Source organism: Oncorhynchus keta, chromosome 21, assembly GCF_023373465.1.
Source record: "Oncorhynchus keta strain PuntledgeMale-10-30-2019 chromosome 21, Oket_V2, whole genome shotgun sequence".
Taxonomy (NCBI): domain Eukaryota; kingdom Metazoa; phylum Chordata; class Actinopteri; order Salmoniformes; family Salmonidae; genus Oncorhynchus; species Oncorhynchus keta.
In genome coordinates, this window is record NC_068441.1 from 55960090 (window position 1) to 55977234 (window position 17145).

Genomic DNA, 17145 nt, shown 5'->3' on the forward strand with positions numbered 1-17145 from the left:
CTAATCCCGTGCTGACATTGATCCGTGACGGCGAGCGTAATCTCCGTGCTGACATTGATACGTGACGGCGATTGAGGGCTAATCCCGTGCTGACATTGATACGTGAAGCTTCGTAGGGCTAATCCCCGTGCTGACATTGATGATACGGTGAGCTTCGTAGGGCTAATCCCCGTGCTGACATTGATACGTGAAGGTGAGCTTTAGGGCTAATCCCCGTGCTGACATTGATACGTGACGGTGAGCTTCGTAGGGCTAATCCCGTGCTGACATTGATACGTGACTGAGGGCTAATCCCCGTGCTGACATTGAAATCCCCGTTGCTGACTTGGATATGTGACGGCGAGCTTCGTAGGGCTAATCCCCGTGCTGACATTGATACGATACGGTGAGCTTCGTAGGGCTAATCCCCGTGCTGACATTGATACGTGAAGGTGAGCTTCGTAGGGCTAATCCCCGTGCTGACATTGATACGTGACGGTGAGCTTCGTAGGGCTAATCCCCGTGCTGACATTGATACGTGACGGCGAGCTTCGTAGGGCTAATCCCCGTGCTGACATTGATACGTGACGGCGAGCTTCGTAGGGCTAATCCCCGTGCTGACATTGATACGTGAAGGTGAGCTTCGTAGGGCTAATCCCCGTGCTGACATTGATACGTGAAGGTGAGCTTCGTAGGGCTAATCCCCGTGCTGACATTGATACGTGAAGGTGAGCTTCGTAGGGCTAATCCCCGTGCTGACATTGATACGTGACGGCGAGCTTCGTAGGGCTAATCCCCGTGCTGACATTGATACGTGACGGCGAGCTTCATAGGGCTAATCTCCGTGCTGACATTGATACGTGACGGCGAGCTTCATAGGGCTAATCTCCGTGCTGACATTGATACGTGACGGCGAGCTTCATAGGGCTAATCTCCGTGCTGACATTGATACGTGACGGCGAGCTTCATAGGGCTAATCTCCGTGCTGACATTGATACGTGACGGCGAGCTTCATAGGGCTAATCTCCGTGCTGACATTGATACGTGACGGCGAGCTTCGTAGGGCTAATCCCCGTGCTGACATTGATACGTGACGGCGAGCTTCATAGGGCTAATCTCCGTGCTGACATTGATACGTGACGGCGAAGCCAGTAGGGCTAATCCCGTGCTGACATTGATATGTGACGGCGAAGCCAGAGGGCTAATCCCGTGCTGACATTGATACGTGACGGCGAGCTTCATAGGGCTAATCCCGTGCTGACATTGATACGTGACGGCGAGCTTCATAGGGCTAATCCCGTGCTGACATTGATACGTGACGGCGAGCCAGAGGGCTAATCCCGTGCTGACATTGATACGTGACGGCGAGCTTCATAGGGCTAATCTCCGTGCTGACATTGATACGTGACCCTTCATAGGGCTAATCTCCGTGCTGACATTGATACGTGACGGCGAGCTTCATAGGGCTAATCTCCGTGCTGACATTGATACGTGACGGTGAGCTTCGGGGCTAATCCCGTGCTGACATTGATACGTGACGGCGAGCTTCATAGGGCTAATCTCCGTGCTGACATTGATACGTGACGGCGAGCTTCGTAGGGCTAATCCCCGTGCTGACATTGATATGTGACGGCCTTCGTAGGGCTAATCCCGTGCTGACATTGATACGTGACGGCGAGCTTCATAGGGCTAATCTCCGTGCTGACATTGATACGTGACGGCGAGCTTCATAGGGCTAATCTCCGTGCTGACATTGATACGTGACGGCGAGCTTCGTAGGGCTAATCCCGTGCTGACATTGATACGTGACGGCGAGCTTCATAGGGCTAATCTCCGTGCTGACATTGATACGTGACGGCGAGCTTCATAGGGCTAATCCCGTGCTGACATTGATACGTGACGGCGAGCTTCATAGGGCTAATCTCCGTGCTGACATTGATACGTGACGGCGAGCTTCGTAGGGCTAATCCCCGTGCTGACATTGATACGTGACGGCGAGCTTCATAGGGCTAATCTCCGTGCTGACATTGATACGTGACGGCGAGCTTCGTAGGGCTAATCCCCGTTGCTGACATTGATATGTGACGGCGAGCTTCATAGGGCTAATCTCCGTGCTGACATTGATACGTGACGGTGAGCTTCGTAGGGCTAATCCCCGTTGCTGACATTGATACGTGACGGCGAGCTTCGTAGGGCTAATCTCCGTGCTGACATTGATACGTGACGGCGAGCTTCATAGGGCTAATCCCCGTGCTGACATTGATACGTGACGGCGAGCTTCATAGGGCTAATCCCCGTGCTGACATTGATATCCCCGTGCTGACATTGATACGTGACGGCAAGCTTCGTAGGGCTAATCCCCGTTGCTGACATTGATTGTATTTCCACCGCAGTTTTACTGTCATTTGTAACGATGTCTTGTCCTTCTTCCACAGGAGTTCCTTATAAAACCTTTGGATATATCAATTTAGAAATTACTGATGCTGGTTTTAAGAAATGTAGGTGTCTTTTATTTGTGTGCTCTCTCAAACATGATATACACATTCTGATACGTCCGATGATTAATTCTGTTTCTGACGGTCTTTGTGTCCCTGTCAGGTATGACTGTGTTTCTGACGGTCTTTGTGTCCCTGTCAGGTATGACTGTGTTTCTGACGGTCTTTGTGTCCCTGTCAGGTATGACTGTGTTGAACAAGTCCAAATGGAAAGGCGAAACAATACAAATTGAGCAGGCCAGAGAAACCTTCTTACAGAAGTAAGGATATTCCCATTTGTGTTTCACTGCAAACGTCTGTTGGCCTTCTGAACGAGTGTCGTCTGTAGGCCTGGGTATCTTCTGAACGAGTGTTGTCTGTTGGCCTGGGTATCTTCTGAACGAGTGTCTGTTGGCCTGGGTATCTTCTGAACGAGTGTCTGTTGGCCTGGGTATCTTCTGAACGAGTGTCTGTTGGCCTGGGTATCTTCTGAACGAGTGTCTGTTGGCCTGGGTATCTTCTGAACGAGTGTCGTCTGTAGGCCTGGGTATCTTCTGAACGAGTGTCGTCTGTAGGCCTGGGTATCTTCTGAACGAGTGTCTGTTGGCCTGGGTATCTTCTGAACTAGTGTCTGTTGGCCTGGGTATCTTCTGAACGAGTGTCGTCTGTTGGCCTGGGTATCTTCTGAACGAGTGTCGTCTGTAGGCCTGGGTATCTTCTGAACGAGTGTCGTCTGTAGGCCTGGGTATCTTCTGAACGAGTGTCGTCTGTAGGCCTGGGTATCTTCTGAACGAGTGTCGTCTGTAGGCCTGGGTATCTTCTGAACGAGTGTCGTCTGTAGGCCTGGGTATCTTCTGAACGAGTGTCGTCTGTAGGCCTGGGTATCTTCTGAACGAGTGTCGTCTGTAGGCCTGGGTATCTTCTGAACGAGTGTCGTCTGTTGGCCTGGGTATCTTCTGAACGAGTGTCGTCTGTAGGCCTGGGTATCTTCTGAACGAGTGTCGTCTGTAGGCCTGGGTATCTTCTGGACGAGTGTCGTCTGTAGGCCTGGGTATCTTCTGAACGAGTGTCGTCTGTAGGCCTGGGTATCTTCTGAACGAGTGTCGTCTGTAGGCCTGGGTATCTTCTGAACGAGTGTCGTCTGTAGGCCTGGGTATCTTCTGAACGAGTGTCGTCTGTAGGCCTGGGTATCTTCTGAACGAGTGTCTGTTGGCCTTGGGTATCTTCTGAACTAGTGTCTGTTGGCCTGGGTATCTTCTGAACTAGTGTCTGTTGGCCTGGGTATCTTCTGAACTAGTGTCTGTTGGCCTGGGTATCTTCTGAACGAGTGTCGTCTGTAGGCCTGGGTATCTTCTGGACGAGTGTCGTCTGTTGGCCTGGGTATCTTCTGAACGAGTGTCGTCTGTAGGCCTGGGTATCTTCTGGACGAGTGTCGTCTGTTGGCCTGGGTATCTTCTGAACGAGTGTCGTCTGTTGGCCTGGGTATCTTCTGAACGAGTGTCTGTTGGCCTGGGTATCTTCTGAACTAGTGTCGTCTGTTGGCCTGGGTATCTTCTGAACGAGTGTCGTCTGTTGGCCTGGGTATCTTCTGAACGAGTGTCGTCTGTAGGCCTGGGTATCTTCTGAACGAGTGTCGTCTGTAGGCCTGGGTATCTTCTGAACGAGTGTCGTCTGTAGGCCTGGGTATCTTCTGAACGAGTGTCGTCTGTTGGCCTGGGTATCTTCTGGACGAGTGTCGTCTGTAGGCCTGGGTATCTTCTGAACGAGTGTCGTCTGTAGGCCTGGGTATCTTCTGAACGAGTGTCGTCTGTAGGCCTGGGTATCTTCTGAACGAGTGTCGTCTGTAGGCCTGGGTATCTTCTGAACGAGTGTCTGTTGGCCTGGGTATCTTCTGAACTAGTGTCGTCTGTTGGCCTGGGTATCTTCTGAACGAGTGTCTGTTGGCCTGGGTATCTTCTGAACGAGTGTCGTCTGTAGGCCTGGGTATCTTCTGAACTAGTGTCGTCTGTTGGCCTGGGTATCTTCTGAACGAGTGTCGTCTGTTGGCCTGGGTATCTTCTGAACGAGTCGTCTGTAGGCCTGGGTATCTTCTGAACGAGTGTCGTCTGTAGGCCTGGGTATCTTCTGAACGAGTGTCGTCTGTAGGCCTGGGTATCTTCTGAACTAGTGTTGTCTGTTGGCCTGGGTATCTTCTGAACGAGTGTCGTCTGTTGGCCTGGGTATCTTCTGAACGAGTGTCGTCTGTTGGCCTGGGTATCTTCTGAACGAGTGTCGTCTGTAGGCCTGGGTATCTTCTGAACAATTGTCGTCTGTAGGCCTGGGTATCTTCTGAACGAGTGTCTGTTGGCCTGGGTATCTTCTGAACGAGTGTCGTCTGTTGGCCTGGGTATCTTCTGAACTAGTGTCTGTTGGCCTGGGTATCTTCTGAACGAGTGTCGTCTGTTGGCCTGGGTATCTTCTGAACGAGTGTCGTCTGTTGGCCTGGGTATCTTCTGAACGAGTGTCGTCTGTAGGCCTGGGTATCTTCTGAACTAGTGTCTGTTGGCCTGGGTATCTTCTGAACTAGTGTCTGTTGGCCTGGGTATCTTCTGAACTAGTGTCTGTTGGCCTGGGTATCTTCTGAACGAGTGTCGTCTGTAGGCCTGGGTATCTTCTGAACGAGTGTCTGTTGGCCTGGGTATCTTCTGAACTAGCGTCTGTTGGCCTGGGTATCTTCTGAACTAGTGTCGTCTGTTGGCCTGGGTATCTTCTGAACGAGTGTCGTCTGTTGGCCTGGGTATCTTCTGAACGAGTGTCGTCTGTAGGGTATCTTCTGGACGAGTGTCGTCTGTAGGCCTGGGTATCTTCTGAACGAGTGTCGTCTGTAGGCCTGGGTATCTTCTGGACGAGTGTCGTCTGTAGGCCTGGGTATCTTCTGAACGAGTGTCGTCTGTAGGCCTGGGTATCTTCTGAACGAGTGTCGTCTGTAGGCCTGGGTATCTTCTGAACGAGTGTCGTCTGTAGGCCTGGGTATCTTCTGAACGAGTGTCGTCTGTTGGCCTGGGTATCTTCTGAACGAGTGTCGTCTGTTGGCCTGGGTATCTTCTGAACAATTGTCGTCTGTAGGCCTGGGTATCTTCTGAACGAGTGTCGTCTGTTGGCCTGGGTATCTTCTGAACGAGTGTCGTCTGTAGGCCTGGGTATCTTCTGAACTAGTGTCTGTTGGCCTGGGTATCTTCTGAACTAGTGTCTGTTGGCCTGGGTATCTTCTGAACTAGTGTCTGTTGGCCTGGGTATCTTCTGAACGAGTGTCGTCTGTTGGCCTGGGTATCTTCTGAACGAGTGTCTGTTGGCCTGGGTATCTTCTGGACGAGTGTCGTCTGTAGGCCTGGGTATCTTCTGAACTAGTGTCGTCTGTAGGCCTGGGTATCTTCTGAACTAGTGTCGTCTGTAGGCCTGGGTATCTTCTGAACGAGTGTCGTCTGTAGGCCTGGGTATCTTCTGAACAATTGTCGTCTGTAGGCCTGGGTATCTTCTGAACGAGTGTCGTCTGTTGGCCTGGGTATCTTCTGAACGAGTGTCGTCTGTAGGCCTGGGTATCTTCTGAACTAGTGTCTGTTGGCCTGGGTATCTTCTGAACTAGTGTCTGTTGGCCTGGGTATCTTCTGAACGAGTGTCGTCTGTAGGCCTGGGTATCTTCTGAACGAGTGTCGTCTGTAGGCCTGGGTATCTTCTGAACGAGTGTCGTCTGTTGGCCTGGGTATCTTCTGAACGAGTGTCGTCTGTTGGCCTGGGTATCTTCTGAACTAGTGTCTGTTGGCCTTGGGTATCTTCTGAACGAGTGTCTGTTGGCCTTGGTATCTTCTGGACGAGTGTCGTCTGTAGGCCTGGGTATCTTCTGGACGAGTGTCGTCTGTAGGCCTGGGTATCTTCTGGACGAGTGTCGTCTGTAGGCCTGGGTATCTTCTGGACGAGTGCCGTCTGTAGGCCTGGGTATCTTCTGGACGAGTGTGGTAGGCCTGGGTATCTTCTGAACTAGTGTCGTCTGTTGGCCTGGGTATCTTCTGAACGAGTGTCTGTTGGCCTGGGTATCTTCTGAACTAGTGTCCTGTTGGCCTGGGTATCTTCTGAACGAGTGTCGTCTGTTGGCCTGGGTATCTTCTGAACGAGTGTCGTCTGTTGGCCTGGGTATCTTCTGAACGAGTGTCGTCTGTAGGCCTGGGTATCTTCTGGACGAGTGTCGTCTGTAGGCCTGGGTATCTTCTGGACGAGTGTCGTCTGTAGGCCTGGGTATCTTCTGGACGAGTGTCGTCTGTTGGCCTGGGTATCTTCTGGACGAGTGTCGTCTGTAGGCCTGGGTATCTTCTGGACGAGTGTCGTCTGTAGGCCTGGGTATCTTCTGAACGAGTGTCGTCTGTAGGCCTGGGTATCTTCTGAACGAGTGTCGTCTGTAGGCCTGGGTATCTTCTGAACGAGTGTCGTCTGTAGGCCTGGGTATCTTCTGAACGAGTGTCGTCTGTTGGCCTGGGTATCTTCTGAACGAGTGTCCTGTTGGCCTGGGTATCTTCTGAACGAGTGTCGTCTGTAGGCCTGGGTATCTTCTGAACAATTGTCGTCTGTAGGCCTGGGTATCTTCTGGACTAGTGTCTGTTGGCCTGGGTATCTTCTGAACTAGTGTCTGTAGGCCTGGGTATCTTCTGAACGAGTGTCGTCTGTAGGCCTGGGTATCTTCTGAACGAGTGTCGTCTGTAGGTCTGGGTATCTTCTGAACGAGTGTCTGTTGGCCTGGGTATCTTCTGAACTAGTGTCTGTTGGCCTGGGTATCTTCTGAACTAGTGTCTGTTGGCCTGGGTATCTTCTGAACAATTGTCGTCTGTAGGCCTGGGTATCTTCTGAACGAGTGTCTGTTGGCCTGGGTATCTTCTGAACGAGTGTCGTCTGTTGGCCTGGGTATCTTCTGAACTAGTGTCGTCTGTTGGCCTGGGTATCTTCTGAACGAGTGTCGTCTGTTGGCCTGGGTATCTTCTGAACGAGTGTCGTCTGTAGGCCTGGGTATCTTCTGGACGAGTGTCGTCTGTAGGCCTGGGTATCTTCTGAACGAGTGTCGTCTGTAGGCCTGGGTATCTTCTGGACGAGTGTCGTCTGTAGGCCTGGGTATCTTCTGAACGAGTGTCGTCTGTAGGCCTGGGTATCTTCTGAACGAGTGTCGTCTGTAGGCCTGGGTATCTTCTGAACGAGTGTCGTCTGTAGGCCTGGGTATCTTCTGAACTAGTGTCGTCTGTTGGCCTGGGTATCTTCTGAACGAGTGTCGTCTGTTGGCCTGGGTATCTTCTGGACGAGTGTCGTCTGTAGGCCTGGGTATCTTCTGAACGAGTGTCGTCTGTAGGCCTGGGTATCTTCTGAACGAGTGTCTGTTGGCCTGGGTATCTTCTGGACTAGTGTCTGTTGGCCTGGGTATCTTCTGAACTAGTGTCTGTAGGCCTGGGTATCTTCTGAACGAGTGTCGTCTGTTGGCCTGGGTATCTTCTGAACGAGTGTCGTCTGTTGGCCTGGGTATCTTCTGAACGAGTGTCGTCTGTAGGCCTGGGTATCTTCTGAACGAGTGTCTGTTGGCCTGGGTATCTTCTGAACGAGTGTCTGTTGGCCTGGGTATCTTCTGAACTAGTGTCTGTTGGCCTGGGTATCTTCTGAACGAGTCTCGTCTGTAGGCCTGGGTATCTTCTGAACGAGTGTCGTCTGTAGGCCTGGGTATCTTCTGAACTAGTGTCGTCTGTAGGCCTGGGTATCTTCTGAACGAGTGTTGACATGATGTATCTACATCAGAAGTTGCCAACCAGCCTTTTGGAGCTCTACTACGTGTGCAGGCTTTTGCTCCAGCCCTGTTCTAAACACTTCTTTCAGCGAATCAAAGTCCTGAAAGGGGAACGAAGATAAGGGCTGGTCCAGAGTCCTACACGAGTGTAGCTCCTCAAAAGGAAGGTTGGCCAACTCTTGTTGTGTATCACAGAATCACAGTATGATTGAATTGATGTGTATGTTGTTTTCTATTACTAGATTAGCTCAGGAGCGTCATGAAGCTGCAGAGAAGATCCAATCACCAAGCGTCAACCACAAAGACAAACTCGTGGAGTCAATGAAGGAGGCAGGGGTGGAGAACTTCCACATGAAGGCAGCTGTTCCTGGGACAGAGATACCTGGGCACAAGGTGTGTGTGTGTGTGTGTGGGGGGGGTTGGGGGGTATATTTGCCTGTATTTTATTATTGTACTAGACTGGTGCCAGATCTAATTGTATTGACTGTCAACTCCTATAGTCATTGGCATGTGGTGCGACAATGGTCATACAACACAAAGCAAAGCAATCTGAGCGCTGAATGGCTGTTCTGTGGTCTTTTTTTTTTTTTTTTTGTTTAAACATCAATGTTTTAGTGTTATTTCTCAATTATTGTTCTTTTTTTCTAGGATTGGGTTGTGAGTAAATTTGGACGAGTCCTCCCGGTTCTTAATCTCAAGTGCCAAGGAAGGAACAAGATATCCTTTTAAAAAATGTTTTTATTTTATTTTATTTTTTATGGTCCAGTCTGGAGAGAGAGAAAAAAAAAACGTGGTAAATGTAGAAATCCTGTCTCGTTGCCTGGTCATCATTTAGTGATGGTGTTTGTTTTTATTACAGATGCTTATCTTCTCGATATAGTTCTAAACCGTGAGAAAGCTGTTCGTTGACTACAGCTCAGCGTTCAACACCACAGTGCCCACAAAGCTCATCACTAAAGCTACGGACCCTGAGACTAAACGCCTCCCTCTGCAACTGGATCCTGGACTTCCTGATGGGCCGCCCCCAGCTGGTGAGGGTAGGTAACAACACATCTGCCACGCTGATCCTCAACACTGGAGCTCCCCAGGGGTGCGTGCTTACTCCCCACCTGTACTCCCTGTTCACCCACGACTGCTTGGCAGCGCACGACTCCAACACCATTAAATTTGCAGAAGGTTTTTAGGCCTGATCACAGACAACGATGAGACAGCCTACAGGGAGGAGGTCCGAGACCTGGCCGCGTGGTGCCAGGACAAAAACCTCTGCCTCAACGTGAGCAAGACAAAAGAGCTGATCGTAGACTACAGGAAATGGGGTCACTTTACCCCTGCTACCTACATGTACATATTAGCTCGACTAACCTGCACCCTCGCACATTGACTCGGTACCCCCTGTATATAACCTTGTCATAATTTGTGTTTTTTTATATAACTCTTTTAAATAATAATTTCATCTGCATTGTTGGTTAAGGTCTTGTAAGTAAGCATTTTACGGTAAGGTCTACCTACACCTGTTGTATTCATCATTTTACGGTAAGGTCTACCTACACCTGTTGTATTCATTTTACGGTAAGGTCTACCTACACCTGTTGTATTCAGCATTTTACGGTAAGGTCTACCTACACCTGTTGTATTCAGCATTTTACGGTAAGGTCTACCTACACCTGTTGTATTCAGCATTTTACGGTAAGGTCTACCTACACCTGTTGTATTCATTTTACGGTAAGGTCTACCTACACCTGTTGTATTCAGCATTTTACGGTAAGGTCTACCTACACCTGTTGTATTCAGCATTTTACGGTAAGGTCTACCTACACCTGTTGTATTCGGCGCATGTGACAAATATTAATTTATTTGAATTGTCTCAAAAACAGAATGTTAGTTCCCCTTGACTCCAGTATCACTTCATCAAGTACGATCCGTCAAAACACAGCCACAACATCAAGAAACTAGAGAGTTCAGCCGAGGTTCCAGACCCGACGCCCGTGTCCCAACTAACGTGGGAAATATCAGGCGGCGACGACGACATCAGTAAGAAGAGGAGAGGAGAGTTCCCACCGCAGAAAACACCACTTGCTAAAAAGAAGAAAGACCGTCCGAACCAAGTCGTTGCAAACGGACAGTCCGACCGTGTGAAGTCCTCGGAGAAAGGTTCAACGGTTCTGAAGTCTAACGGCGAAACCAGACCTCCAACTAAACCTAAACAGACCTCTAAGAAACTCCAGGCGCAGACCTCCGTGTGTGTTTTTGACAGTGGCGATGACTCAGGTGGGGACATTAGGATGTTGGCACAGCGGAGCACCCCGGTGGACTGCCCGGTAGTAGATGAGGATGAAGATAACCTGGAGGTGGTAGGCGATAACTACATACCCAGAACATTCCTTACCCAGCAGAAGATTAAGGATGTCTGCCAGCTTCCAGGTGGGTCTTCTGGGAAGAACGAGGAGGATTATGACTCAGCGGATACTGATGAGATCCTCAACTCCAGAAAAACACCCAGCGGTACCAAGCAGGACCAACTGCCCAAGGCCAGTAAAACACAAGAGAAAGCTGAGGTGAATAAGCAAACCAACAACCTGGAAACAGACAGAACTAAAGGAAAAAAGGCTAACAAAGTCCTCCCAAAAAAGGCTGTAAAGAAAGTCTTCCCTATAAAGAAGACCCCTTCGCCAGAGAATGATAGTGGTGACGGTGAGGATGACGACTCGGAAGATTCCTACTCTTCAAAAGCCAAAAGGACTTATAACGTCCTCCCTAGGAAAAAGGCTATTGAGAAATCCACTACCCCTTCAGAATCTGATGATGATGATGATGATGATTCGGAAGAAGAGAGTGATTCTGACTCTTCAAAAGCCCAAAAGACCGGCAAGAAGGTTGTCTCTAAAAAGAAGACTCCTCCTTCAGCATTATCATCTGACGATAGTGAATCATATGAAGATACATCTGAGGCTAGCGCCGATTCCGAATACGAAGCCATGTTTACTAACTGTCAGAGGTTAGCGTTTTCACTGGACGATCTGCAGCAGCTGGTTAAAGAATCGTTTTTAAAAGGCTTGGACCGGGACAGTGACGACGACAATCCGGGATCTGATTCACAACAACCTGGACCAAACCGAGTGTCTGAGGTGCTGGGGATGGAACCCCGGGTTACTGCCTCTGAGGCTCCTGTACCGCTGGCTAAGACAGGAAATGGCAACACACCGGAGGAGATTCTGGCGGCCATCTTTGAAGAGGACAACTGCGACGAGGTGAGAGAGAAGAAGAAGAAGAAGAAGAAAACAAATCTGTCAACATCTCTTCCTGCTTTCCAGGGGACCAAGGCTCTCTTAGCCACATCGCCGCAAAGTCTAAAGAGACAAGTTGAGGAGGACGGAAAAATGAAGACGTCCACTAAGAAACAGAAACGTGACAGATTGTCTAAACCCAGTGCCTCAGAGGACGACGCCAAGACTGTGTCAAAACCCTCAGAAACTAAAGGCACTAAAACTCGTCCTCCTAGCAGCTCGGACAGTGAAGATACAACCAAGTCACCAGCCCTCGGACGGAAAACGACTTCGAAAGCCGAGCCAGAGAAGAAGTCCGTCCCAGCGGCCAGCTCAACGTCCAGCAGCAGTGGGTGCTCCAGTGTGGAGTCAGAGATGGAGGAAGATGTACCTGCTAAAAAGACTCAGAAGGCTGAGGTCTGTGCTTTCTCTCTCTCTGTGCTCTCTCTCTCTCGCTGTTCTCTCTCTGTGCTCTCTCTCTCTCGCTGTTCTCTCTCTGTGCTCTCTCTGTCCTCTCGTTCTCTCTGTGCTCTCTCTCTCTCTGCGTTCTCGTTCTCTCTGCGTTCTCGTTCTCTCTGTTCTCTCTGTTCTCTCTCTCTCTCTGCGTTCTCGTTCTCTCTGTTCTCTCTGTTCTTTTATTGCCTTGTATTTGTTTTTAATCTTTTATGTCAGTACCCTAACCTACCTGGGTAAATAAATAAATAAATGCACGTTAAAGAAAGTGTTGATCGGATGTATTAATTGTTGCAGGTGTCCAAGAAGCCCCAGACTGCTGGTGGGGTTATAGATGCTAAGCAACAGGACAACCAGAAACGCCTAGCTGCTCAGGAACAGAGGCAGAAGGAGGCTGAACTACAGAAGAAGCTCATCCAGGAGGCTCTGGCTAAACTGGTAAGTCACTGGTGGCATGTCACTCTGTCACACACATACAAGTAGCAACAACACAGTACAGTACAAGGCCCGTCTCCTGGTCAGAGCCACCAGTAAGTAGTGCTATTGCTGCTTATGTTCTCTGTTATGTTGTTATCTGGGGGTGGCTATTGGCTTGTTGATGACTGTGGTGATATCATGACACATAGTACTCTATAGTCTGGGTGGTATATATACACTGCTCAAAAAAATAAAGTGAACACTAAAATAACATCCTAGATCTGAATGAATGAAATATTCTTATTAAATACTTTTTTCTTTACATAGTTGAATGTGCTGACAACAAAATCACACAAAAATCAAATGTATCAACCCATGGAGGTCTGGATTTGGAGTCACACTCAAAATTAAAGTGGAAAACCACACTACAGGCTGATCCAACTTTGATGTAATGTCCTGAAGACTGCGAGGGCCTGTTGAATATACACCAACTCAGTGGGATATTTGGCTTTGACACATTGTTTTGTTGGGTTAATGTCTTTATTGTTGGTTCTTAACTCTTGTAAATATTTAAATATTTATGTAAATATTTCAACAAAAGAAGAAAAGGACTTTTGTCAGACTTTCCTCACCAATTTCATGGTGTTTTTGGTCAAGGATTCAGCTGCTGATGGGAATCACCACATCAAGTTCAGCTCTGATGAGGAAGAGGATGGCGACGAGGAAGAACATACTTCCCCTGTACCTCCCAACCCCAAGAAGACACTGTTCCAGAACAGCCAGTCCGATGAGGAAGACTCTAGTGATGAAGAATCACCAGCTCGAGGAAAGCCAGGCCTTAAAAACAAGGTAATTGTTTTTTTGGGGGGGTGGGCATTGTTACAACCGTGAGCTGATATATTAAAGTCGTTGGATCACGGCAAAATAACATCCGTAAAACCTGAGCGTTTGATTTCTGTTACGACCCTTTGAAGAAACCATTTTTATTCAACAGTCACATCTTATCTACCGTAGTAAAGACACATGATTGGTAGCGTGGTCTCTTATCTGTTGTTTGACTAGCCTGGGTACCGGTCTTGTTGTGCCATCATGCCACTCCCTGTTTTGTCATCAGAAAGACGGGCATGATGGCACAAACAGACTTGTACCCAGGCTGGTAATCTGAGATCAGGCTGTAGGCTTGTTTCACATGTACATTTTAGCTGTTACCTGTTTCAGGGATATAAGAAGCTGGCGGGCAGCAACCTGTTTGACGACGATGATGAGGAGGAGGAGGAGGAGGAGAAGGATGGGGACAGGTTCCAGATTAAACCTCAGTTTGAAGGAAAAGCTGGAGCGAAGGTGAGCTGGTTTTACAAACTGTTGTCTGGCTGGCTACTGACATTAGACACATTTCAGGCTGACGACATTAGACTGTTGACATTAGACTGTTGACATTAGACTGACATTAGACTGATATTAGACACATTTCAGGCTGTTGACATTAGACTGTTGACATTAGACTGACATTATACTGACATTAGACTGTTGACATTAGACTGTTGACATTAGACTGTTGACATTAGACTGTTGACATTAGACACATTTCAGGCTGTTGACATTAGACTGTTGACATTAGACTGACATTAGACTGTTGACATTAGACACATTTCAGACTGTTGACATTAGACTGTTGACATTAGACTGACATTAGACTGTTGACATTAGACTGTTGACATTAGACTGACATTAGACTGTTGACATTAGACTGACATTAGACTGTTGACATTAGACACATTTCAGACTGTTGACATTAGACTGTTGACATTAGACTGACATTAGACACATTTCAGGCTGTTGACATTAGACTGACATTAGACTGACATTAGACACATTTCAGGCTGTTGACATTAGACTGTTGACATTAGACTGACATTAGACTGACATTAGACACATTTTAGACTGTTGACATTAGACTGACATTAGACACATTTCAGGCTGTTGACATTAGACTGTTGACATTAGGCTGACATTAGACTGACATTAGACACATTTCAGGCTGTTGACATTAGGCTGACATTAGACTGACATTATACTGACATTAGACTGACACTTATCCGAAAGATTTCAGGCTGTTGACATTAGACTGTTGACATTAGGCTGACATTAGACTGACATTAGACACATTTCAGGCTGTTGACATTAGGCTGACATTAGACTGACATTATACTGACATTAGACTGTTGACACTCTTATCCGGAAAGATGTACAGTCAGTGAGTCATTTAGCTGACTCTCAGAGATACTTACAGCATCAGATAAATGACTCACTGACTGTAAGTCTCTCTGGATAAGAGAGTCTGATAAATGACTCAGTGACTGTAAGTCTCTCTGGATAAGAGAGTCTGATAAATGACTCACTGACTGTAAGTCTCTCTAGATAAGAGTCTGATAAATGACTCACTGACTGTAAGTCTCTCTGGATAAGAGAGTCTGATAAATGACTCACTGACTGTAAGTCTCTCTGGATAAGAGAGTCTGATAAATGACTCAGTGACTGTAAGTCTCTCTGGATAAGAGTCTGATAAATGACTCACTGACTGTAAGTCTCTCTAGATAAGAGAGTCTGATAAATGACTCACTGACTGTAAGTCTCTCTGGATAAGAGTCTGATAAATGACTCAGTGACTGTAAGTATCTCTGGATAAGAGAGTCTGATAAATGACTCAGTGACTGTAAGTCTCTCTGGATAAGAGTCTGATAAATGACTCACTGACTGTAAGTCTCTCTGGATAAGAGTCTGATAAATGACTCAGTGACTGTAAGTCTCTCTGGATAAGAGAGTCTGATAAATGACTCACTGACTGTAAGTCTCTCTGGATAAGAGTCTGATAAATGACTCACTGACTGTAAGTCTCTCTAGATAAGAGTCTGATAAATGACTCACTAGATAAGAGAGTCTGATAAATGACTCACTGACTGTAAGTCTCTCTGGATAAGAGAGTCTGATAAATGACTCACTGACTGTAAGTCTCTCTGGATAAGAGAGTCTGATAAATGACTCAGTGACTGTAAGTCTATCTGGATAAGAGTCTGATAAATGACTCAGTGACTGTAAGTATCTCTGGATAAGAGAGTCTGATAAATGACTCACTGACTGTAAGTCTCTCTAGATAAGAGAGTCTGATAAATTACTCAGTGACTGTAAGTCTCTCTAGATAAGAGTCAGATAAATGACTCACTGACTGTAAGTATCTCTGGATAAGAGAGTCTGATCTGTAAAAATATAAATAGCCGATGAAATAACAATGAGAATACGGTCATTTAGGAAACACTCTGATCCGAAACAACTTACAGAACTGTTAGCAAACAGCATATACTTAGTCACTGAGCATATATATATATATATATATACATACTACCTTTTTATTATCTTTCCTTACAAACTTGTTTTATTAAATTGTTTGTAGCTCATGCAACTGCAGTCGAGGTTTGGAACAGATGAGCGTTTCCAGATGGATCGCAGGTTTATTGACGACGACGACGACGACGACGACGATGAGCCAGGTGAGGCAGGTGAGCCAGGTGAGCCAGGTGAGCCAGGTGAGCCAGGTGAGGCAGATCGACTGTCCTTATTGGAATGTTCTTTCTCTCTGAAAATCCCCTTCCTAAACCCTCTCCATCGGACTCTGCCTTTTAGTCGGTACTCTTATGGGTTTGATTTTTATTTACTATTTTTAATTTCTCCCTTGACAGAGATGGAGTCGTCTCAGCCGGAGAGAGAGTGTGAGCTGGTAGAGGAGAAGAAGAAAAGTCTAGACATCTTAAATCATCTCCTCAACATCAACGTACAACCCTCTGACCCTAATAAACCCACAGCTAAGGGCAAGACGTTCAGGTCAGTCAGAACTCACTGGAGTTCATGTCACTAGAATGGTGTCTGAAAACCCTGTTCCCTGTATAGGGTTCTAGTGCACTGTAGGGCCCCTGGTCAACAGTGGTGCACTGTAGGGCCCCTGGTCAACAGTGGTGCACTATGGGGGCCCCTGGTCAACAGTGGTGCACTATGGGGGCCCCTGGTCAACAGTGGTGCACTATGGGGGCCCCTGGTCAACAGTGGTGCACTATGGGGGCCCCTGGTCAACAGTGGTGCGCTATGGGGGCCCCTGGTCAACAGTGGTGCGCTATGGGGCCCCTGGTCAACAGTAGTGCGCTGGTCAACAGTAGGGGGGGCCCCTGGTCAACAGTGGTGCACTATGGGGCCCCTGGTCAACAGTGGTGCGCTATGGGGCCCCCTGGTCAACAGTGGTGCGCTATGGGGTCCCCTGGTCAACAGTAGTGCGCTATGGGGTCCCCTGGTCAACAGTAGTGCGCTATGGGGCCCCCTGGTCAACAGTAGTGCGCTATGGGGGCCCCTGGTCAACAGTAGTGCACTATGGGGGCCCCTGGTCAACAGTAGTGCACTATGGGGCCCCTGGTCAACAGTAGTGCGCTATGGGGCCCCTGGTCAACAGTAGTGCGCTATGGGGGCCCCTGGTCAACAGTGGTGCGCTATGGGGCCCCTGGTCAACAGTGGTGCGCTATGGGGGCCCCTGGTCAACAGTGGTGCGCTATGGGGGCCCCTGGTCAACAGTAGTGCGCTATGGGGCCCCTGGTCAACAGTAGTGCGCTATGGGGCCCCTGGTCAACAGTAGTGCGCTATGGGGCCCCTGGTCAACAGTAGTGCGCTATGGGGCCCCTGGTCAACAGTAGTGCGCTATGGGGCCCCTGGTCAACAGTAGTGCGCTATG

General features: G+C 48.4%; 1 protein-coding gene and 1 long non-coding RNA gene across 9 annotated transcripts in view; both read left to right on the plus strand.

Moving 5' to 3' along the window:
- nol8 (nucleolar protein 8) overlaps window positions 1-17145 on the plus strand; it is a 28159-nt gene that overhangs the window by 4602 nt on the left and 6412 nt on the right. For 3 of the 8 annotated variants that reach the window (XM_052474275.1, XM_052474274.1, XM_052474268.1), the window contains exons 3-12: window positions 2415-2477; window positions 2617-2734; window positions 8487-8637; window positions 8893-8961; window positions 10149-11924; window positions 12258-12398; window positions 13035-13226; window positions 13596-13718; window positions 15826-15967; window positions 16112-16253. In XM_052474275.1, coding sequence (XP_052330235.1) covers window positions 2415-2477; window positions 2617-2734; window positions 8487-8637; window positions 8893-8961; window positions 10149-11924; window positions 12258-12398; window positions 13035-13226; window positions 13596-13718; window positions 15826-15967; window positions 16112-16253 — 2917 coding nt within the window. The remainder of the gene's footprint in view (window positions 1-2414; window positions 2478-2616; window positions 2735-8486; window positions 8638-8892; window positions 8962-10148; window positions 11925-12257; window positions 12399-13034; window positions 13227-13595; window positions 13719-15825; window positions 15968-16111; window positions 16254-17145) is intronic. The other 5 variants (XM_052474269.1, XM_052474270.1, XM_052474271.1 and 2 more) reach the window with 5 other exon arrangements.
- On the plus strand, window positions 8970-10142 carry LOC127910466 (uncharacterized). The gene is made up of 3 exons (XR_008074975.1): window positions 8970-9743; window positions 9819-9935; window positions 9972-10142. It is a non-coding gene; the product is annotated as an uncharacterized LOC127910466 (long non-coding RNA).